Source organism: Littorina saxatilis, linkage group LG17 (assembly GCF_037325665.1).
Source record: "Littorina saxatilis isolate snail1 linkage group LG17, US_GU_Lsax_2.0, whole genome shotgun sequence".
In the NCBI taxonomy this organism is placed as follows: Eukaryota; Metazoa; Mollusca; class Gastropoda; order Littorinimorpha; family Littorinidae; genus Littorina; species Littorina saxatilis.
In genome coordinates this window covers 42085962-42109683 of record NC_090261.1, presented here as the reverse complement: position 1 = coordinate 42109683, position 23722 = coordinate 42085962, and the positions used below count along the sequence as shown (strand labels likewise).

General features: G+C 43.1%; 1 protein-coding gene across 1 annotated transcript; it reads left to right on the top strand.

The window, feature by feature from the left end:
* The first annotated feature begins 4293 nt into the window (after window positions 1-4293).
* On the top strand, window positions 4294-22244 carry LOC138952963 (gamma-butyrobetaine dioxygenase-like). The gene is made up of 17 exons (XM_070324726.1): window positions 4294-4416; window positions 9546-9684; window positions 10477-10574; window positions 10949-11046; window positions 12062-12189; window positions 12594-12733; window positions 13243-13298; window positions 14150-14225; window positions 14575-14619; window positions 14948-15075; window positions 15468-15608; window positions 15827-15887; window positions 16316-16369; window positions 17000-17068; window positions 17324-17428; window positions 20086-20220; window positions 20686-22244. Exons 2-16 carry the CDS (start codon window positions 9549-9551, stop codon window positions 20191-20193), a joined length of 1443 nt encoding a protein of 480 aa, XP_070180827.1. The 5' UTR covers window positions 4294-4416; window positions 9546-9548; the 3' UTR covers window positions 20194-20220; window positions 20686-22244.
* The last annotated feature ends 1478 nt before the right edge of the window (window positions 22245-23722 follow it).

Here is a 23722-nt window from a genome sequence, read left to right as displayed (position 1 = left end):
TGATTCAGTAAGAGTATCGAGTCAGGCCTCAAAAACCAAACTAACCGGACTGACTGAGAAACTAAACCTTTTTTTGGTAAGGAACTTTTCCTTGTTTTAATATTTAAAAAACCCACAACACAACAGCTTATCGTTGCAGACTGACCCAAAATCTGGTCTGACATTTTCAGTTCACCTATACCCGAACACAGGCGCTTATTAAAGAAAGGCCTGGCTCAGTCATTCTGCTGTGGAAACAACAATATTTCATGAACAACGACGGCGGAGCTAGTTACTTTTATTATAACCAAGCTCCTGTGAGTCCCAGACAAACAGGTGTGCTTGCGTTTGTGCCTTGCTGGGCCCTATCTGCGACTGACTTTCTGTGACTTTTAAACTTGTGTGACTCCGATCTTCTTCAAGTTCCTTCAGTTTAGAGCACTTGCATAGAGGTCAGACACGAATGACGGAACTGCCAGTAAAAAGTGCCCTTTATAAATTGCTCAGGTTATTTACTATCGAACGTGAGAAACTTTTTTTGTCGGATCACCAGCTGCCCACTCGCGCGAGCATGTACCGCACACACACACACACACACACACACACACACACACACATCATCATTACTCACACTTAGACACACATACACACACACACACACACACACACACACACACACTCAGAGAGAGAGAGAGAGAGAGAGAGAGAGAGAGAGAGAGAGAGAGAGAGAGAGAGAGAGAGAGAGAGAGAGAGAGAGAGAGAGAGAGAGAGAGAGAGAGAGAGAGAGAGAGAGAGACTGAAACGGAGAGAGAGAGAGTGAGACGCGGCAAGTGAAAGAGAGAGAGAGAGAGAGAGAGAGAGAGAGGGAGAGAGAGAGAGAGATAGAGAGAGAGAGAGATAGAGAGAGACTGTGACAGATAGACAGACAGACAGAGAGACATCCACACACACACACTCAGAGAGAGAACTCAGAACTCAGAATTTTTATTGTAAACCACACTGTTGTGTTTGTACAAGAGGGGAGTAGAGTTTCCATTTCAATGTATACTCTCTCAGAGACAAGTAAGAACAAGTGCATATACAGTGCTAAGGGTTGAAACATATCGATCGGAAATCATTTACACACATTCATTTTAGCCTAGCAGTTGCTGTCGATGCCTGAATGCATAAAATGTATACCGGGAGAGTGCCCACAACCTACTTTTGTTTTGTGTTAGTAGTATCTGCATTGACGAGTTTTCGAGTTGACCAATTTCAAAGACATTTCCCAAGTAAGTTTCTCTTATATCAGAGTATACTGGGCACTTAAAAAGAAAGTGGTGCTCGTTTTCGTGAGGGTATCTGCAAAGTGGGCAAACATGGGAACCGTTTGCAGAGTATCTCTGTTTGTTGCACATCAAGGGTGAAACCCCAAGTCTGAGTTTTGTGAACACTTTTTGAATATATGGATTGTCTATTTGGTCAAGGTACCTTTCTCTTCCAAAGTCAGGTTTAAACAATTTGTATGTGTCATACCTCTCACTGTCTTCTAGCTTACTATGCCAGTTCTGGGTAAAGCAGTCTTTTAGGCGTTGTTGAAAAGCCTTGATAAAGTGTTTTTCGTTGCCGACATAGCCGTACGTCCACACATGTCCAAACCCATTTTCACATAGGAGGTTCCTGACCCTAGCGGACCAATTGTCTGTCCCTCTGTCTGCCATGTTCCTCATCATCACATGGGCCATTTTTACATATCTTGTGTTGGGGAGGCGATTTAGCCGCAACCAGTATTTAACGCATCTGGTAGCAGCGAGAACTGATAGGGGAAATCTACCGAGTTCTCCGTATACCATGCAGTTGGGACTTTGGGGAGAAACACCTATTATCCGTTTGCATGCGAACATGTGTACCTTTTCAATGTTAGAGCAATCAAAACAACCCCACATTTCTGAACCGTATAGCAATATGGGGGTAATCTGTGTATCAAAGAGTGTGAAAAAAAGGTTTAGATCATAACGTCCAATATTCCACAGAACTCTAAAAATGTCGATAACACCACGCTTAGCTCGTACAATAGAGTCTTCAAAGCATCGTTGGATGGAAACTTTGGTGGTCAAGGTTAAGCCGAGATATTTATACGAGTTGGTAACGTACATGTTGTCGTGACCAAATGTCCAGGCTTCGTTTTCCCCCAAGTATCCACCGTTGCGAAATACCAACACTTTTGTTTTTTCTTTGTTTACCTTTAAACCTAATCTGTTGGCAACTTCATGCAATATATTTAACTGGTTTTGTAGTCCCACCGGTGTCACTGAGAGCAATGCTATGTCGTCAGCAAACATCATGATAAATAGTTCAATTTCACCCGGAAGAAGTTGAATTCCATGCCTCCCTTTTAGAATCATTTCAGACGCAAGTTCGTTAATCAAAAAAGAGAACAGGCTTGGGCATCCTTGTTTGAGACCTTGCATACACTCAAAAAAGGCAGTGTAGTCAGAGTTACACCGAACACAAGATAATACGTTTGAGTACATTGCTCTGAGTGTTTGAAGCATTTTTTTCCCCCAATGCCGATCTTGAGCAGTACATTCCATAGTACATCTCTTTTGACGGTGTCGAACGCCTTTTGGAAGTCCACAGAGGCCACATACAGTTTCTTGTGTTGTTTAAGTTGCTTGCTTACAGCTGCATATAACGTGAAAATATGGTCCACTGTCGTATACCCTTTTCTGAACCCAGCTTGGGACTCAGACATGACATTGTTCATTTCAGCCCACTTAGTCAATCTATTGTTAATGATGGCAGTATACAGTTTACTGACACAGCTTAGCAGCGACACGCCCCTGTAATTGTCAGGGTTCTCATCGTTGCCTTTTTTGAAGATTGGGTGAATAATGGCTTTGGCCCACTCAGCTGGGTATGTTCCTGTGCGGAACAGTTTGTTAAAAAGCTCTATATCTACCAGGTAAGTAGTAACATCATCACCTGCGATGCGAAGCAATTCGTTTGGGATTTCATCTATACCGGTTGCTTTGCCTTTTTTCAGCCCTCTAATGGCTTCTCTTACCTCTCCTTCAGATATATCTTTATTATTTTAGCTCGTCCATGTCGAGGTCCGGAACCTCTTCCGCGGGTAACTCGGTTTGCTGAACTGGAGTCGCTCCAGCAGCTAAATTATTAAACACGCCGTTAAAATGTTTAAACCAGTCATCTTTACTAATGCTAGGCGAGCTTCTTCCCTTTCTCTTGAATTTTCTAATTTCCCTCCAAAAGCTTTGGGGGTCTTGAATGCTGGCAAGTAAAAGTGACACTTTGTTCTGTTTAAATGTAATCTTTTTATTTTTCAGCAGCTGGTTGTACTTCTTCCTTTCATCTAAATATACCATTTTACACCGCTCTGCTTCTTTTTCACATTCTTTAAAACTGATTTTATCTGTTCTCTTCTCCATGTCAAGAGCTGTCTTGTTTTTTTTGTACCTTCGAAGAGCTTTTCGTGTCAACCTTTTTTGCTGTTGACATTCAAAGTCAAACCATTTGTTTTTCTCACCGACCGAAACAGAACCATTCTTAACAGTAATTTCCATTGGCTTAGTTACCTCCTTAAGGGCACGGGTGAACAACTTTACTGATCCATCGATATCCCCACTTATCATCTGCCCCGCCTCTTCGAGTTTACCAGCGAATGATTCCGAGTCAATAAGCTCTCTTACCTCATGTTCTTTATGTGTATCCCATGACATCTTAACTCGTACCCCTTTCTTTGTTTCGTTTTCTGTTTGCCCTGTGTTCTTGTTAGTGGGGCCTATAAGTGTTGCATAGCGGCATATGGGGGGATTCAATTCTCTCTTCGACGGTCAAGCCCAGGCAGAGGGATGATAACTCTTCTGAGATGATAAAGTAGTCGTTTACACTATTTCCATGTCTGGATATGTACATGTAAAATGCTTAGACGAAGAGGGCGTGCAAAAACCATTTACCAGACACAGACCAAAACTAGAACATAACGAGAGAGAGAGAGAGGGGGAGAAAGAGAGAGACGGAGAGAGACTGAGACGGAGAGAGAGAGAGAGAGAGAGAGAGAGAGAGAGAGAGAGAGAGAGAGAGAGAGAGAGAGAGAGAGAGAGAGAGAGAGAGAGAGAGAGAGAGAGAGAGAGAGAGAGAGAGCAAGTGAAAACAAGTACAGACTGAACGTTTCAAAAAGCCGTACAGGCAGATATCCACATAAACATCCTATGCACATATATCTCGCTGAATAAAACTGTGTGATTTGATAACTGTCGTGTTTTTTTCCGTAACTTAGGCTGGTTTTATGATCCGTCCGTACATTTGAACAAATTACATGTGCCTGTGCAAGAGTTCTCCAGCTGAACGGGGTCAAGGGCAAGGCTTCACGACAAAGTTCAAGGCTGCGCTGGTCACTTGGAGTTTGGCTTGGACGATTGCTGTTTTGGTAGCTTGGTAAGTGCTCTTGTAATGAGAAAATGCTTGCATTTGTGTGTGTGTGTGTCGTGTTCCGAGCGTACATAAACAACACTCACATCAGGTACGTTCATCTGGTTTACTTGTCTAGCAAACTGCTACAGATGACAACAATACAAGGTCGATGCGGTAAGCCATGCCTAATCAGTGTCCCGCGTGCATGCCAGAGAGCGAAGCGAGTAGTGGGCGGAAAGGCACCGTTGCACATGCGCGCCCCATCACATGACCGACCGAGTTCGACCGACACGACCCGAGAGGTACCGAATACCGTCACATCTCCCCCCTTCAAATAAAAAGATATGATCTTGATGAAACGAAACGTTATCGTTATCATTTAAAATTAAAGTTCAATAGGGGTTTCAGTAACAAATCTTTCGACCGGAACCGAAACAGTCATTGTTTATTTGCTGTTGATCTGCGGAGTCGATGGTTCACTCTTCGAAGCGGGACGGTGGTCTCACAGTTCGTCCGCTGCGGGTTTTGATGACCGGAGTCGACGGTTGCTGCCCTGGGTTAGGCGCCGCTGGAGGACGTCGCGGGGACCCAGGCGTCGGTGGAGGTTCCGGAGAACGAAGACCTGGCTGGTCTGCATTGCGCTGGCTTGGCGTTTCAGGAACAGGACTCTGTTGGGTTGGGACAGGGTAAAGGACAGGGAAGTTGGTCATGGTAGGCCTGTCTAACACTTGTCGGGAAGACAATCTGAGGTGTCGTCTGTTCCGACGATACTGTCCCCTTTCTGACCGTATCTCGTAGGACCGTGGTGCACATTGACGCAGGACTGTTGCTGGTTTTCCCCAGGACTTTTCGTGGTCTAGTTTCTGGAGAACAGTGTCACCTGGTATTAGTGGCGGCAGGGTCTCTGTCCCATGACGTCTGTCGTGGTCACTCTTGTTTCTGAGCTTTGCTTGCTCGTCCCGCGCCTTGATCGCATCCCTTCTGACCGTCTTTGGGATGAGATTGCTTGCGAGAGTAGGGAGCGTCGTTCGCATCTTTCTTCCGAGTGCTAGCTCCGCTGGACTCGTTCCTGTTGGCGTCGTAGGTGTAGCCCGGTGACTGAGTAGGGCTAAGAACGGGTCTTCTTGAGCGAGAATCTTCTTGGCCTCTTGTACTGCTCGCTCGGCTTCTCCATTCGACTGAGGAAAGTATGGACTGCTAGTCGAGTGAGTAAACTTCCATGCTGCTGCGAAGCTCTGGAACTCTGTTGACGTGAACTGAGAACCGTTGTCCGTGACGACGACGTCTGGTATTCCGTGGTGTGCGAAGATGTTCTTCATCCGTCCAATGACGACTTCAGATGTCTCTCTCGGAAGATGAGCGATTTCAAGATATCTTGAATAATAGTCAATCAGAACAAGATAACTCTGTCCCTTGAAGTCACACAAGTCTGCAGCAACCATCTGGAATGGTCTGTCTGGGAGTTCTGTTGTCATAAGTGGCTCACTTCTTTGGGATGGCTGCTTCTCTTCGCAGTGTTGACATGCTGACACTCTTTGCTTGATGTTTTCATTGATGCCTGGCCACCAAACTGTCGACTTTGCTCTTTCTCGACATTTGGTTATCCCGAGATGGCCTTCGTGAATCCGGTTCAGCATTTCTTCTCTCAAGACCTGCGGAATGACGATCCGGACGCCTCTGACGAGAAGACCTCGATGTATGCTGAACTCCCCTCTGAATGCGTAGTAGTCTTTCAGAGCTGGCTCTACGTCAGTGACGTACCTGGGCCAACCGTTGGCCGTGTAGTGTAGAGCTGCTTTGATGACAGGATCTTGCTGACTCAATGCTGCTATCTCGTCGAGTCTTTTGTCTGAAACCGGCCATGAAGATTGGACAGCGTCGACGTGAGCTTCCACATCTTCCGCCAGTAGTGTGGCAACATCGGCTCTGTCTTCCGATGTCTCTTCTCTCCCCTCTTGGACAGGCGACTGAGGACTTCTCGACAAGGCGTCAGCCACCACAAGTGTCTTGCCTGGTGAATAACTTGCTGTCAAGCTGAATCGCATCAGTCTCATCAGCATCCGCTGACATCTGATGGGCGTTTCGTCCAAATCTTTGGTGTTGATGAGAGGAATGAGCGGCTTGTGGTCGGTTTCGAGCGTAAATTTCTCCAGACCGATCAGATAACGTTCGAACTTTTCGCACGCCCACACAGCAGCTAGACATTCCTTCTCAATCTGGGCATACCCTTGTTCCGTTGATGTCAGAGTTCTTGAGCAGAAAGCGACTGGCTTCATCTTCTCCCCATGCTGCTGCAGGAGTACGCCGCCAATACCGTAGCTGCTCGCGTCGGCACTGACCGTTGTCGGCTTAGTCAAGTCGAAGTAAGCGAGGGTAGGAGCTGCTGTCAGGAGCTCTTTCGCTTTTGAAAACGCGAGTGTCTGTGGCTGTCCCCAGTTCCACGCCTTGTCTTTCTCCAGCAACTCGGTGACAGGCTTCAAGACTGACGACAAGTTTGGCAGAAATCGTCCCAGAAAGTTCATCATGCCCAGAATTCTTCTCAGTTCTGTGACGTTGGTCGGGTCAGGCATGTTGATGATGGCATCAATCTTCTTCTTGTCTGGTCTGATTCCGTCGGCGTTGATCACGTGACCAAGGAACTCGATCTCTGACTGCTTGAAGCTGCATTTTTCCTTGTTGAGCTTGAGCCCGGCCTCGACAATCTTCTTCATGGAGCTCTCAAGATGCTGCTCGTGTTCTTCATCTGAGTTGCTGTAGATGAGAACGTCGTCGAAGAAACAGATCGTGTTTTCTTCTCCCTTCAGGATCATCTCCATCGTACGTTGGAAAATCTCGGGAGCGGAGGATATTCCGAACGGAAGTCTTTTGTAGTAGTACCTTCCGAATGGCGTGATGAAGGTTGTGTACTTGGCAGTTTCTGGGTCGAGAGGAATTTGATAAAACCCCGACGTTGCGTCCAGCTTGCTGAAAATCTTCGCTCCTTTGAGTCGATGCAAAATGTCGTCGAGAGTCGGAATCGGGTACCTCTCCCTCTTGACTGACAGGTTCAGCTTTTTCAAGTCCGTGCAGATCCGGACCGCTCCAGATTTCTTCAAAACTGGCACCATCGGAGAACACCAATCTGTTGGCTCGGTTATTTCCTCAATAATTCCGGCCTTCTTCATCCTTTCCAGTTCTTCTTCTACCTTCTTCATCAAAGGTATGGGTACTCTCCGAGCTGTGTGCAGACTGTAGGGCTGGCTGTTCTCTTTCAAGACGATCTTTGCCGGTGGGCAATTGACTGGTTGCTGGTCCAACTCACCGAACGCTGGCTGTATGCTGTCGAGACGTTGGACAAGTCCCATGCGTTTACAGGCTTCTCTGCTTAATAAGCTCTCTGTCTTGCTGTCGACGACATAGATATCCAGGTGAAACTCTTGACCGTTGATGTAGGTAGTGTCCCTAAAGAATCCTATGCAGGATATCTGTCCGCCTGCGCCGTGCATGACTGCACAGGTGGGGATAAGTTTGGGACACGGGACAAGGGTCAGGTAGAGGGATTTGGAAATGATGGTCACATCTGCACCTGTGTCGATCTTGAACTTGATCTTGCGACGTCCAAATGATAGGTCAGTGTACCATGCTGGTTCAGCTCCCTGCTTGTGTACGACACCCATGTAGTACACTTCTTCTGCGTCGACAGCGTTGACTTGCTTGGAACGGCAACAAGAAAAGTAATGTCCGTACCTGCCACAGCCGTGACACTGCTTCCCTTTTGCTGGACAGTCACTGTCTTTCTTGTGTTGTCCACGTCCGCAGCGTGAACATGATGCGTCACTTCTCCCCTCCTGAGGAAAGCGACGACCGCCACCACGCGGATGACGAAATCCACCCCTGGAACCGGCGTGCTTGGTTGCTGGACCGCTGCTGCCACTGTCACAGCTGGTACCTGCTGCACCTGCACCGCCGCGAGGGCGTCTGTTGAATCGCTGCGTACCGGTGTGTACAGCGTCAACACTGGAACGTTGCTCAGACAGCTGTCTCTTGACTTGCTCGTACTGCCTGGCTTGCTTAATGGCGTCTTGCAAATTCAGGTCTGCTTGCATTTGTAACTTTTCTGAGAGTTCTCGGTCGTTCACACCAAGGACGAACCTGTCGCGAATGGCTTCGTCGCGGTTATGAAAATCTGCGTGCTCAGAAAGTTCGTACAGGGCTCTGACGTAAGGTTCGATTTGCTCGCCGCTGTGTTGGCTTCTGGTGTTGAAGACAGCTCGAACGTGTATGACGTTCTTTTGTGGAACGAAGTGCGTGTCAAATAACTTCAGTACGTCCTCCAGTTTTGCTTCGTCATTGTCCTCGTCATATTCGAACTGTTCGTAGATCTGTTCGGCTTGTATGCCCATAGCATAGATTAAGGAACTGACCTGGACTGAAAATTGTTCTTTGTCTAGTTTAGAAGCAACCCTGTAGCGTTCGAAACGCTTACGCCACGTGAGCCACTGGTCGGGCCTCCCAAAGTCGAGTGGTTCAGGCGGTTTGAATGGCATGCTCTTCTTCTTCCGTACGACTATGCTCGACTATTTCAAAACTCACGGTTGGGTAAAGAATCCCACCGCTGCCACCATGTCGTGTTCCGAGCGTACATAAACAACACTCACATCAGGTACGTTCATCTGGTTTACTTGTCTAGCAAACTGCTACAGATGACAACAATACAAGGTCGATGCGGTAAGCCATGCCTAATCAGTGTCCCGCGTGCATGCCAGAGAGCGAAGCGAGTAGTGGGCGGAAAGGCACCGTTGCACATGCGCGCCCCATCACATGACCGACCGAGTTCGACCGACACGACCCGAGAGGTACCGAATACCGTCACAGTGTGTGTGTGTGTGTGTGTGTGTGTGTGTGTTTTGTATGTTTATGTGTACGGTATGACGGAACTCGTGGGGAGGACAAGGGAGTGGGGTCAGTTGGTGGTGGTGGTGTGTGGTGGTGGTGGCGGTGTGTGTGTGTGTGTGTGTGAGTGTGTCTGTTGTAGTTGCGTGGCGTGGGGTTGACTCAGTTATCCGTTTTCATGCATGCATATGTGTGTGTGTGCCTTCGGTGTCGGTGCAATACGCGATTCCTACAGAACGAGAGAGATCGAGGGTTTGTCAAGTGCTGCTTTTTCATTTCAGATCATGGCACTATCACAAAGCATGACCACCTTTCTTCGGTGCCTGTCACCAAAAGGCACAGAGTTGCAGGCAACACGTTCATTCAGTAGGATCTTCAGGCCTGGTTCACGTAGCGGCCAGGGACACTCGACATGTACAGGTAAAGAGTGTATCAACTTTATTCTGTGAATTTCTTTTAACAAAATCATCAGGGTTTTATCATTAACTTTTGTTTTTAAGAACAATGATCAACTGAGGTCCAATTCAGTTCCTACGTTAAATTTCTGTTTTTGTTGTTGGTGGTGCTGCTGTCAGTTTAAAGGTGTCTTGCTCATCTCCAATTGCCGCAGAATTATTTTTGAATTTTTGATTTGCTCAGAGCTTGTGAAGAAAAATGATAACCTGCATGTCAACACAAAGTCACACTTCTTCTTAAGATTTAACAAGTAGGAAATATCTGGGCTATAGCACCACTGCAAACTGTTATTTTACAATGTGCTTAAAACCTAGCTCCCATTGAAAGGGGTCAGTCACTCATGGCTGCCAGTCACATAAATCAAATAATGACCAATGCCTTTGATTCCTGAGCACATGTGTGCAGACGTTGTTACACAAAATTGCCAGAATAACCAAAATAATTTGAGCAGATTGAAAATTTGACGCTTCCCGGTCAAGCGTTGTCTAGCGAGTGACGCTTAGTTAATTACATGTGACCTGAAATGGAAATCTAATTTGCTCTTCCGTATCAGACAACTATGTTCAGAATTATCCTATCCCCTCTCTGGGCAAAAATAACAATTGGCTTGTGCCATCATAAAAGCTTTTGCGGAACCGCAATATTTATTTGAATCTGTATAAAGCAACCACCCAAACAGTGAAAATGTGTGCTGCAGCTCACTACTGTTTTAGTATGAATAAATTTGTACTGAATGTGATTACTTGTGTCTTTCAGCTGGCTGTGTTACCACACTTCTGCAGCCAAGGACCCTGCCTCTGAAACCTGGCTGTGTTCAAGCATCATCTGCTGCTCCTGCAGCTAGCATGAAAGCTGTGAGTTTTATAGCTCAGTGTATTTGTGCGTCTATTTTTTGCTTTATGTGTGTGTGTGTGTGTGTGTGGGGGGGGGGTGCAAGTATGTGCGTGTGAGTGTGTGTGTACGTGTTTGTGTCATCTTAACCCCCTGCAGCTGGTATGATACTTAGCTATGAGTTATAGCTGTGTGTATGTGTGCACATAATGAATTATATTCACATTACTGAAGCAACTCAGGTCTTTACAGCATATAGTCTCATATTAACCCTGTGGATGTGACATCACATACTCAAAGAATAGCGAACGTTTGAGATTCACTCGATCAGTGGGACGATCGATGAACCTCACACGGGCTCAGTAAATCTGGTTAATGAATGTCTCTACAATTGCAGGACAAGCCTCTCACAGCCCAGGGGGAGATCACCAGCTTTGAGGTGAACAGCAAGGGGAATATCCTGAACATCACATGGCATGATGGACAAAAGTCAAAGTGAGTGTTTAGGGTAACAATGGAACGTCCGATCGCTCCCTCCCCTCCCTCCTATCCCCCTCCGCATTTAATACCTTACACAATTTGAGAAAGGTCTTAAAAAGGATGGAGACTTGAAACAGAGGAAATAACAAGAACCTTATAAGCAATAATTTGACCAAAATGTTGAGTTGTTAAAATAGGTGGTCTTCTTCTTCTTCTTCTTCTTCTTCTGCGTTCGTGGGCTGAAACTCCCACGTACACTCGTGGTTTTTTTTTTGCACGAGTGAAATTTTACGTGTATGACCGTTTTTTACCCCGCCATTTAGGCAGCCATACGCCGTTTTCGGAGGAAGCATGCTGGGTATTTTCGTGTTTCTATAACCCACCGAACTCTGACATGGATTACAGGATCTTTTTCGTGCGCACTTGGTCTTGTGCTTGCGTGTACACACGGGGGTGTTCGGACACCGAGGAGAGTCTGCACACAAAGTTGACTCTGAGAAATAAATCTCTCGCCGAACGTGGGGACGAACTCACGCTGACAGCGGCCCACTGGATACAAATCCAGCGCGCTACCGACTGAGCTACATCCCCGCCCGAGGTGGTCTTAAAACAGGGGGTTTGGGATGGGAGGTCCACTGTGTAATCATAACAGAAAGAAGGGAAGGGAACAGAAGGTAAGGAGGGATGCAGGGGATCGGGAGATTCTGAGGATAAACTCTTTGAAATTACATTGATCTAAGCTAGCACAAGGTTGCACCTTTTGCTGGAAAGGGATTTTGTCTACCCATAACAATGCTCCTGCAAAAACAAAAATGTCAATGTGAAGGAGAACATCAAATGATCATAGTGTATTGCTGGAAACCTTTTACATGTATTTATTTAATTTGTAGAACTTCAATAATAATGTATAAGCCTTTTTGTTTGTCAGTGAGGCAGTGACTTTAACTGGAAAAGTCTCAAGTTTGAATTGTTCATTACTGTTCTTATCCCTTAGATATATATGTTTTTATTCTTGGTTTGCATTTTTCAGTTTTCACAGCCTATGGCTACGCTACAGCTGCAATTGCAAAGCTTGCTTGGAGGAAAATACAGGCCAGAGGTTGTATTTGTGTGAAAACTTGGATCCTGATGTTCTCATCAAATCCGTTGAAAGAGAAGGTGAGTAAAGGGTATGAGGGGTTGGGGGGTTGGGGGTGATGGGGGGAGAGAGAGAAAGACAGAGAGAGACAATGACAATGACAAATTCTTTGAGAAGAGAGTGAGAGGTCTGTATTTGTTTGTGTGTGTGTGTGTGTGTGTGTGTGTGTGTGTGTATGTGTATGTGTGTGTGTGTGTGTGTGTGTGTGTGTGTGTGTGATAGAGAGACACACACACACAGACACACACGCATACACACACACACACACACACACACACGCACACACGCACATACACACACACACACTCACACACAAACCCACAAACAAACATGGCACATATAGGCTGGTTCTGAAAATGCCAATTTTGCTGTCAATCATACAGTACTTGAAAGGATATTTCAAAGGCAATGTTTCTAATTTCAGGTGACAACTTGGTGGTAGTGTTCAGAGGGAAAGAAAACCACAAAGGTTTTGTTCCCATTCAGTTTCTGAAGCAATACGATTACTCCAGCAAGGCTCTCGCCATCAAAAAGGCCGCCATTGAAGTCAACATCTATGCCACAGTTAGTAACAGTTTTGCCTTTGTATAGAAAGAATAGCATACTTTCTCTTTGGAATTGCATTTGTCTTGGAAACTGTCCAATGTGGTTGTACCACTGGGAATCTTTTTTTTTAAACTGGAGATGTTCTATTATATTCTGCCGTATCTCCCTCCCTCCCTCTCTCATTCTTTTGCTCAATCTCTATTCTCATTCTCCTCTCTTTATCTTTTTTTGTTTCTATCTTAAATTTGGGATACACTAAAATTGTCGTAGCATCAAAGCAAGTTTTTGCTTGCATGTTGTTTGTGCGTGCGTTTCTTGGTTTTCTTTCGTTCGATTTTACTTTAGGCTTTTTGTGAACACTGGGTATTTGTTGTTTTCCTCATTGTTTAGTCAGCTTGTACGTCTTGTGGTTACTTCTTTTCAATGGTTCTTTTTCTGAAGATAGTTATCTCTTATAGTTGACCCGAAAGATTACTGGAAACTGTTAGTGATGTATGCATGGCGTGTTGCTGTTGGTTTGTTGACAGGAAATCCCAGAGCTCACATATGACGATGTGACACAAAAAGAAGATGGCGTTTACAGGTGATTATTTTGGAGTGTACTTACTATAGCATATTAACCCTTACACTGGTGCAATTCTGTAACACATGTTACATAGCCACTGGTGAATTAACAGAAAGAAAAATAAAGAAAAACAATCATAAAGGTTTTCGCATCCATGGGAGGTAATCGGAACCGACCAAACAGACGTGAGCCAGTAGCGCGACATAATGTCATGACAACCAGGTGACAGTATACGTAAAGTAGCGCGACTAATGTCGCGACAACCCGCCTATGGGTTAAACATGATAAGAAATCTGACCATCCGGCCCCAACAGAGTAAGAAACTGTTGATGCTGTCAAAGAGATGTTTTGGGTGATGAACGTATTTATGGCTCTAAAAAGTATTTTTGCAAAATGAATAACTTCTGGATCAGGATTCAGTTTTCTATTTTACTGGCTGGTTTGTTGCTTTTGTGAAGTGAGTTCTGAAGCTACCCCATGCACTGATTCACGTTGATGGGGAGATCAGTTTATTTCAGAGTTGTTTGGCGGTTGCATGTAGCACACACAGAACGAAGCAGCAGCAGCTGGGATGTACAGTCAAACCTGTCCATAACGACCACCCAAAGGACTGACAAAAAGTGGTCGTTACAGACAGGTGGTTGCCATGTAAAGGTAAATTATATAGCAAACACATCGTTGGGATATCATATGGGTGGTCGCCATGGGCAGGTGGTTGTTATTGAGAGGTGGTTGCCATGTAAAGGTAAATTATATAGCAAACACATCGTTGGGATATCATATGGGTGGTCGCCATGGGCAGGTGGTTGTTATTGAGAGGTGGTCGCCGGGGCAGTTTTGATTGTGTATGTTTAAATGTTTTTCTTCAGATGGACAAAAAACCTCAGTGACTATGGGTTCTGTGTCATCAAGGGTGTCCCAACAGAGGAGACAATGGTGACCAAGGTAACATCAAAGCTATTGTTAGAACTACATGTTGATTTGAAGTTTGTTTGTTTTGTGTGTGTAAAGGTGTGCAAATGAGTGTTGGCAAAGGCAATAATGTTAGTCAAAATAAAGATAGAATTAATGTTATGCAGGATTAAAATGTGCTGTTTTTTTTATTGAAAACTGCGACAACACATTTCATTGACAGTTACATGTAATGGACTTTTAGTTTAAACTGTTACTGTTAGAACTTTTCTTCTGTGTTGTTGGTTTTATCGAAAGCAAAAAGGATTACGTTAGCTGTTTCGGATAATATTAGGCCATAACCTTTTAAGGGAAGGGGTATAATGTTATTTATTTGTTACAGATGGCTGAAATGATTGGCCCCATTCAAGACACTATCTATGATGATGTGAGTATGCAGAGAACCAACTTGTTAATCATTCTGAAATGTTTTTGGTATCACACACACACACACACACACACACACACACACACACACACACACACACACACACACACACACACACACACACACACACACACACACTTTTGCACACACACATGTGTACAAAGAAAAGGTAAACAAAATATGGGTATGTGTGAAACATGTGTTTTTTACACCTTTAAAAGGATTTTTTTTAACATAAACCGACTCACACACAGGGGCACTCACCCAGACACACACACACACACACATGCACACCCACATGTTATGTTTGTTGCTGTTTGCTTTCCAGGTGTTTGATGTCCACGTTTCTGACCATCAACTGACCAATGTGGCATACTCAGCAGACGGCCTCATCTATCACCAGGACTTGCTTTACTATGAATCACCACCCGGTCTGCAGTTCTTACATACCCTCAAGTGCATATAACATTTCACAATTTTTTGCAATTCCTCTTCTTTGCATGGCATAGAAAAAACGTAATTTACTCACATCAATTTTAAACTTTTAAAAAATCATTGCAAAGTAACCACTGCAGGTTTTCTGAAATTGAAAATGATCAAACCTTGCAAGAAGGAAGCCAGAATAAATGGAAACAGATACACGTATGTCATAGATTGTATTGTATACAGCAGACGTTTCGGAGATCTGCATGTCGGAGCTTGAGCAGGCAGCTGTGGGAGGAAAAAGGGTTATTCTTATACCAAGAAGTATAAGTGCTGCATTTTGCCAACTGCGAATGCCAAACGAGATCCCTGGTGCGGCGAAAGGCAAGGTACAATGGCTTTTGAAAACATGTTTTCTTATGCAGGTTTGACGACTGTGTGTCAGGGGGAGAAAGTCTCATCGTCGATGCCTTCAAGGTCGCGAATGAGTTCCGTCAGTCTCACCCCAATGAGTTTGAGGCTCTGGCTACCATCCCAGCCACTTTCCAAAAGATTCACTACGGCAGGTATGAACTAGCTTTCCCCGCAATTTCAAACCACAGACTTTTTCTTATTTATTATTTTTAGTCTATTATGTGGAAAAAGTCTGCTTGTAAATTGCAAAGAGGATATACAAAAGTGTAACAATAAAGTGGAATGAAAAACAAAATGAAGATCATATGAAATGATTTTTGATAAGGAAAGTACTACGTACAATAAAGATGGTTACGCCTTTTTTGTGCAGGAGTGTACCTGTTCACATGACCTTCACAAGGCCTCTAATTGGATTGAATGCAGAAAAACAGGTACATGTAATTCGATCTCAGTCACGATAAGGCGATAACACTGTTAGTTTTTGTTCATACACTCTGGTATATGTTTCATAATATTTAAACATGCTGTATCTCTTTCCTCATTGATGGTTCTTGCAATTTAATTTATTTAATTATTAGCTACAGGTAATGACACATATTGTACTTACAATAATTTGTTTGTGTCTTACTTATCACAACACAATTTTTTCCTTCTAGCCACAGCTCATCAAGGATAGTACATTGTACTCTCTCAGAACCTAGCAACCTGCATCAAAACTGGATTTTAAGTTCATTGTGATTAAAAGCACACACAAGGTCCAAAAAAAATCAAACAATCAAACAAACAAACAAAAAAACAAAAAAATACAAACAATCAAAATTTAGCTTTTGAGAAAATTGTACTTCCTTGTGTGTTATAGATTGTTGGAGTGCATTGGGAACCAGCCCACGAAGGACCCATTGAAGTACCTGAAGTAAGATGCAATAGAAAACAATATGTATGTGTACAAACATGCAGATGAAGATGCTCATTTGCGTGCAGGCACAAACAGAAGCATGCCTGGACACACAGACAGTCACGCAGACATGGAAAGACAGTCGGACGCATTCACACACATTATACACACACAAACAGACACGTAGGCATGCACGCTCACACACACTCACACACACACACATCTGGGCATGCCTGCACTCACACACACACACACACACACACACACACACACACACACACACACACACACACACACACACACACACACACACACACACACACATACACATTCGCACTTATTGGCTGTGATGATTGTACACATATTATCATTAACTTGAAAAAGTACTGTGCTACAATGACATTTTTATCCTCTAAACTTGGCCATAGAAAAGCAGATTTCTACCCAGCCTGATACTTAGGCTTACTTGATGAAAGCATATGAATAACTAAAAACATAATGATCACTCCCTTTTCCTTTTTGGTTATGACAATATATCCTTGTGAAATATTCAGGCAGTTTGGACAAGAGAGGGGATGACTAAATTTATTTTGGGGCCTGTGGTGTTATATATATATTTTTTTTTAATGCTTTCACCTCTTTTTCCAGAATCGAGTAGAAGATTTCTACAGGGCACACATTGCCTTTGCGAAAGCAGTGAAGGAGGCTCCAGTGCAGGTACATTGATAATAATAACCATCAGAGCTTTTAAAGTGAATGTGGCTATAGGCTGTAAGGAATGTCTGTGCTCTCTGTACTGCAAGGATTTCCTGTTGTGAATGAGAATTTGTAAAGTGTTGCCCATTCTGGGGTCACCTATTCTGGGTTCACCCATTCCGGGATTGTCATTTGAAGACTGTGTAAGTGTGTGAATTGAACTCCAGTTGTCATAATTATACTACATACTCTGCTGGATCCTCTCTTTGTCTTTAGTTTGAGTGGCGCATGCAGGAGGGGGACTTGCTGGTCTTCAATAACCGTCGAGTGTGTCACGCCAGGAATGGATTTGTCATGAACGGTGGTACCAGACATCTGAAGGTAAGCTTGTCAATATGTCTGAACATGGGTCTAATGAAATAGGAATAACTGTTGAATCTCTGTTTGAAGACCTCCAAAAATCTGTTAACAAACTTATGCAGGGCCCATATTGTGGGTACTGCTTTATATACCGTATTTTGCGGGTTACAAGGCGCTACGGCACCCCCTTCTTTAAAAAAAAAAAATTGTAATCCAGTCACCCATTGGGCGCAGGAAGCCGATAGGGCGCACCAAAATTTAAAAAGTATACCGGTCAAAGAATGAAAATAAGCCGCACATCAAAGGAAGAATACAGAGTGGAAATATGTGTGCTCTGTGTGTGCTGCGAGATCAAAGGCAGGTCCATTGTGATAGCTGGGTTGCCTTGTTTAAATAGACACTGACCTTCTTCCCAGGGGTCAATGACCCAGTTTTAGCTATGAGAGGTGGTTCCCCTGTCATATTTGAGAGAGGAAACACTTCCTGCACCGGGGTCAGTGACCGAGTTTAACCTATGGGGGGGTCTCTTTGATGTCTTGAGAGGAAACTTGGCCAGGGTAGTACCTAGTAGCTGAAACATGCATTATCACAAGTTGTTTGACTGGTACTCAGGCGGTCTCTTTATACGGATTAGCGCTTCTTATACAAGGCCAGGGGTCAAACTCAAGGAAAAAGGTCGCGCCTTATGACCCGGAAAATACGGTATACATTGTAATAATTGTACAGTGGTGCCTGTCACTTAAGGACATTTTTGTTTCAGCCAAAAGCATGTTTTCATTGCAGGTGTTCTTTCCTAATCATTGTCTCCCAGGTACGGATATATCCGTACCCACTCATATGGCTCTATCTGACCAGGTACGGGTATATCCGCTCAGACTGTTAAGCTTCAGTCGCTTCCTGTAACGTCCATCCAACGCCTGCATTCCAGCGTATTGATACACAGTTACTACAATTCTGAGTGACCTGCTGCTGCACAGCTGGTCTTGGCAAAAAAAAACTTGGTCAACATAGGTGGGGTAGAAAGTGTTAACAGTAAAACCTGTATGTTTAGACTTACTTAGGTCACAAAGTTGTCTTTTATTTATAGGCCTGACTTTACAGATACTTGTACAATCGTACCTGCAATGTCAGTCCTCTCCAAAGAAAGGACACCTACAAAAGGACACTTTCTGTTGTTTCTTTGTCCTTTTTACATTTAGTCAAGTTTTGACTAAATGTTTTAACATAGAGGGGGAATCGAGACGAGGGTCGTGGTGTATATGTGTGTGTGTGTGTCTGTGTGTGTGTGTGTGTGTGTGTGTGTGTGTGTGTGTGTGTGTGTGTGTGTGTGTGTGTGTGTGTGTGTACCCCCGTTTCCACAGGTTTGGTTGCCTAAATCACCATAAGGCAACCATCCACACGTGGATGGCAACCTAAACTCTGGATGGCAACCTAATTGTGTGGATGGTCGCTTCATTTAACACCGTTAAATTGACTTTTTTGACGGAAAGAATGTCATAACAATGTTCAAAATGACATTCTTTCCGTCCTCTATAGGCGACGAAATAGGTCAAATTTTGTGCATTTTTTAGTGCAAAATTCTTCGATGCCGGAGCGAGTACTGCACCCAGTGCTGTTGTAGTGCAAGTGCACTAGAAAGGCACTACACCCAGTGCCGCCTCTTAGGTAACCATCCACACTTTAGGTATGTGTGTTTGTGTGTGTGTGTAGAGCGATTCAGAGTAAACTACTGGACCGATCTTTATGAAATTTTTCATGAGAGTTCCTGGGTAGGATAACCCCAGATTTTTTTTTCATTTTTTGATAAATGTCTTTGATGACGTCATATCCGGCATTTTGTAAAAGTTGAGACGGCACTGTCACACCCTCATTTTTCAATCAAATTGATTGAAATTTTGGCAAAGCAATCTTCGACGAAGGCAGGACTTTGGTATTGCATTTCAGCTTGGAGGCGTAAAATTTAATCAATGACTTTGGTCATTAAAAATCTGAAAATTGTAATTAAAATTATTTTTTTTATAAAACGATCCAAAATTACGTTTATTGTATTTTTCATCATTTTCTGATTTCAAAAACATATAAATATGTTATATTCGGAATAAAAACAAGCTCTGAAAATTAAAAATATAAAAATTATGATCAAAATTAAATTTTTGAAATCGATTTAAAAACAATTTGATCGTATTCCTTGTCCGTTCCTGATTCCAAAAACATATAGATATGATATGTTTGGATTAAAAACACGTTCAGAGAGTTTAAAAGAATAGAGATATAGAAAAGCGTGCTATCCTCCTCAGCGCAACCGCTACCGCGCTTTTCTGGATTGTTAATTTCACTGCCTTTGCCACGAGCGGTGGACAGACGATGCTACGAGTGTACGGTCTTGCAGAAAAAATGCAATGCGTTCAGTTTCATTCTGTGAGTTCGACTGAGCTTGACTAAATGTTGTATTTTCGCCTTACGCGACTTGTTTATATTTTTGTTTACAAAGTGTACCTGTCAAGACAGGCCACCTGCAGTATAAGGGCACTTTTATTTTGTCCAACGGGTTCCTTTCATCATACTGTAGTGTTGATTGCATAAAGGTACTGTTTTAAGCAATTTTGCTGATGCCTTTTTTTCTTCTTTTTACATTTAGTCAAGTTTTGACTAAATGTTTTAATTCTTTTTTCTTTCAGGGCTGCTATGTCAACATTGATCACTTCAAGAGTCGGGTCAACGTTCTGTCTCAGAAGTTTGGCAACGGAGATCTTAGCAAACGTGTAGGCAACATGTGTTTATTTTAACAAATCTTTCAGTGAATGTTACAGAAACAAGAGGCGAAGCCATCAAGGCTCACATAAGAAATCGACAAACAGTAACACACACACACACACACACACACACACACACACACATACACACACACACACACACACACACACACACACACACACACACATACACACCCACACACACAGAAAGAGCATAGGTGAAACTGTGCAAGAAAGCGAGACACTAGATCTAGATCTGTCTGTCTGCATGTAGCCTATTTACAGGGACACGACTGCCAACTAGTCTCGGCCCGCTCAAAATAACAATGACCGAGACTTTCAGTACTTCCTTCGCGTGACGTCTAACCCTCTTACGTCATAATGTGACGTCAATGTAATGTGACGTCTTCAAATGTTAGAGTTTCTACCACAGACATACACACGCATGCACGCACGCACGCACATACGCACATACGCACAGACAGACAAAGTTACGATCGCATAGGCTACACTTACGTGAGCCAAACATGTACTGTTCTGTAGTACTCTTCAGTATGTTGAAAAAGCGTCATACTAAGTTAATCAGACCTCGGTCTTTTTGCCTGTGATTATTTTAGAATATTTTAATCAGTTATTGTTACTGGATATGCAATTTCCAAACCGTTATTCTTTGCTTGTATGAATGATGCATAACCTGTTATGGTAACCTGTCAAACCAAATTAAAACATGAGCATTACATTATCCTTGTCAGGGAATACAGTCAAATAAAATATTGACCATTGTTTATGACTGATTGCCAATATCATTTGAAGTGTTTTGGGATGTGTCTTTGGTACAATACCAGAAACATTTGGTTAAAGCGATCCCTATTCTGAGCATGCTGTACTTATTGCTCTGTGCAGGACATGCAAATCTTTAACATTTTAAGTTGTTTGTTCTAATGTGATTATCATATGTTGAAGTTCACAGAAAGATTTGTTCAGAATATATGTGTGATTTTTACTGCATGACGATTTTATGATGAATTTGTTGATGTGACACAACTGCAGTCATTTGGAAGCCTTCTTTTAAGAAGTTAAACAAATTAATGACGAAGATCATCATTAAAGTGTCATTTATATATATAGCTATTCTGATGAACACGTGGGGGAATTTGGGGGCTGTGATTGGATGGTCTCTTCCGATCATCAAAGCATAATGCTACGGAAGTCAGCCATTTTACTCAATATCCAAAAGCATATTGTCTATAAAAAAAGACGCATGGTTCCGGTTAACCCATCTGTACCACGCGGCGATGTTTCTATCGACAACAGCATACACTGACAACTTGAAATTCTTCTCGGGAATGTTTTTCAGCTTTACAAATGTCGATAGCATACCCTTTTCTGCTAACTTCCCGATGAAACAGGACTAAACCAATTATTTTCTGTCCCTAAACACCACAAAATGCCCAAAGTCGAAAGATGTAGTACAAACAGGGGAGTAAAACGGAACAGCCGTTTTTGTGTGCCTGTGTGAGCTCAGTTGCCGACTAACACAAACTCAGTTTCGCATTCGGCTTTTCTTATCTCGTAACTCCACACTAAATACCCCACTTCCCCCCTGAAGTATTGATGTACAACCCATGGCACTAACATTCATGTAGTCGTTTATAACTTAGGTTGAAAAGTTCGCTTCATGACGAGACAAGTATAAATGCCATTCACCCAAACTGAAAACTTCTTGCCGTCTGCTCGCGTTGTACGGATTAGCTGTTCTCTTCTCCTCCCCTTGTTGCATCCTAGTTCTTCAGTTGTTTCTAGTTTTCCGTTGATGTTGTGTTTTGGTCTTCTTCATAAGTAGTCTTGTTCAAAATGAAAAAAACCTCAAACTTCTTTTTGTTGTATACGAATGAACTAATAAAAAGCTGTTTAACAGCTGTGTTGTCAAATCGAGTTTTTTTCCAAAGTCAGTGTGGCGCCTGCGCAAAACTAATGCGCATAAGAAACGGCGTCTGCTATCAAAACCTGAGATCAACGCATCGACTCAAAAACTGTCATTTTGTAAGTTTGGAACAACAAATCAAGGTCAGAACAGCTATATAATCGCGATTATGTTTTCAGCGTAGCAATAGGGTCCGATATTTAGACTCGAACAAGTATAATGCGACTCGTCTTCGACTCGTCGCATTAGTGACTTGTCTCGTCTAAATATCGGACCCTATTGCTACGCTGAAAACACAATAGCTGGTAATAATAGACTCTGCATTTTAATGGTCAAATGGCGATTTCGGTATAAAAATGTAGACAAGGACCTTTAAGACACCCTCCCATTTGAGACCTTGCTTTTTCAGATTTCCCGACCATAATTTCTGTTAATTTACCTCCTTTTAAAGATTCCCGATTTTTCAAGATGTTAAATGTCAGAAAATGTGGGTTCTATTGTATAACATAGCAGTTTCAGTGAGTTGTGTGGCAGTGAAATATTGGCAAAGGTTGCAGAAGGCTATGAAAAGCTTGTCAGTCACGCACGGGAAAATAAGATTATACATTGGTCCCGACAGGCAACGAATTAAAACACACACACGCACACTTGCAAATAGCTTAGAAATGATCTCAGAGCCATGATGGAATAGCGGGAAGCAAATGGCAAGGGAAGGAAATGGAAGGCCGAATGAACGAATGATATACTGCAGCATTCTTGATTTCAATTTTACTGCAGTAAAACAGTTTTACTGCAGTAAAATTGAAATCAAGAATACTGCAGTAAAACGGTGTTTACACTTTTTCTTCAGCATTTTGGCATTATTCAGTTTTATTCTGCAGAAAAACAGAAATGCTGGAGAAAAACTGTCTTTTCTGCAGCATTTCTGCATAATGTCATCTTTCGCCGAAGCAACGGGTTTTTCTGGAGCAAAACATTTTACTGCAGTAAAATTGAAATCAAGATTGCTGCAGTAAAACGGTGCTGTTGTTTTACTGCAGAAAACCTGTTTACACTTTTTCTGCGGCATTTTGTACTGGCTCATTTTAATGTTGGAGCACGCGAGCCCCCCTCTGTCGAGAGATGGACTCATCCAGAATTACCAATAGTTACAAACTATTATACTATCCCAGGGGGCGACGAATACAAACGCTACTTTACAAGGTCGTTCGTTTTTCTCCAGAAAAACTGTCACAGACTATTCTGAAGAAAACTGAGTTAATCGCAATAATGCTGCAGAAAACCAAGTAAACATTATGCTTCAGAAAAACTGTTTTACTGCAGTAAAAAACGTTGCTTCGGCGAAAGATGACATGATGCAGAAATGCTGCAGAAAAGACAGTTTTTCTCCAGCATTTCGGGTTTTCTCCAGAATAACTGAATAATGTCATAATCCGCCAAGAGCCAGTACAAAATGCTGCAGAAAAAAATGTAAACAGGTTTTCTGCAGTAAAACAACAGCACCGTTTTACTGCAGCATTCTTGATTTCAATTTTACTGCAGTAAAATGTTTTGCTGCAGAAAAAAACGCTGCTTCGGCGAAAGATGACATTATGCAGAAATGCTGCAGAAAAGAACGGTTTTTCTCCAGCATTTGTC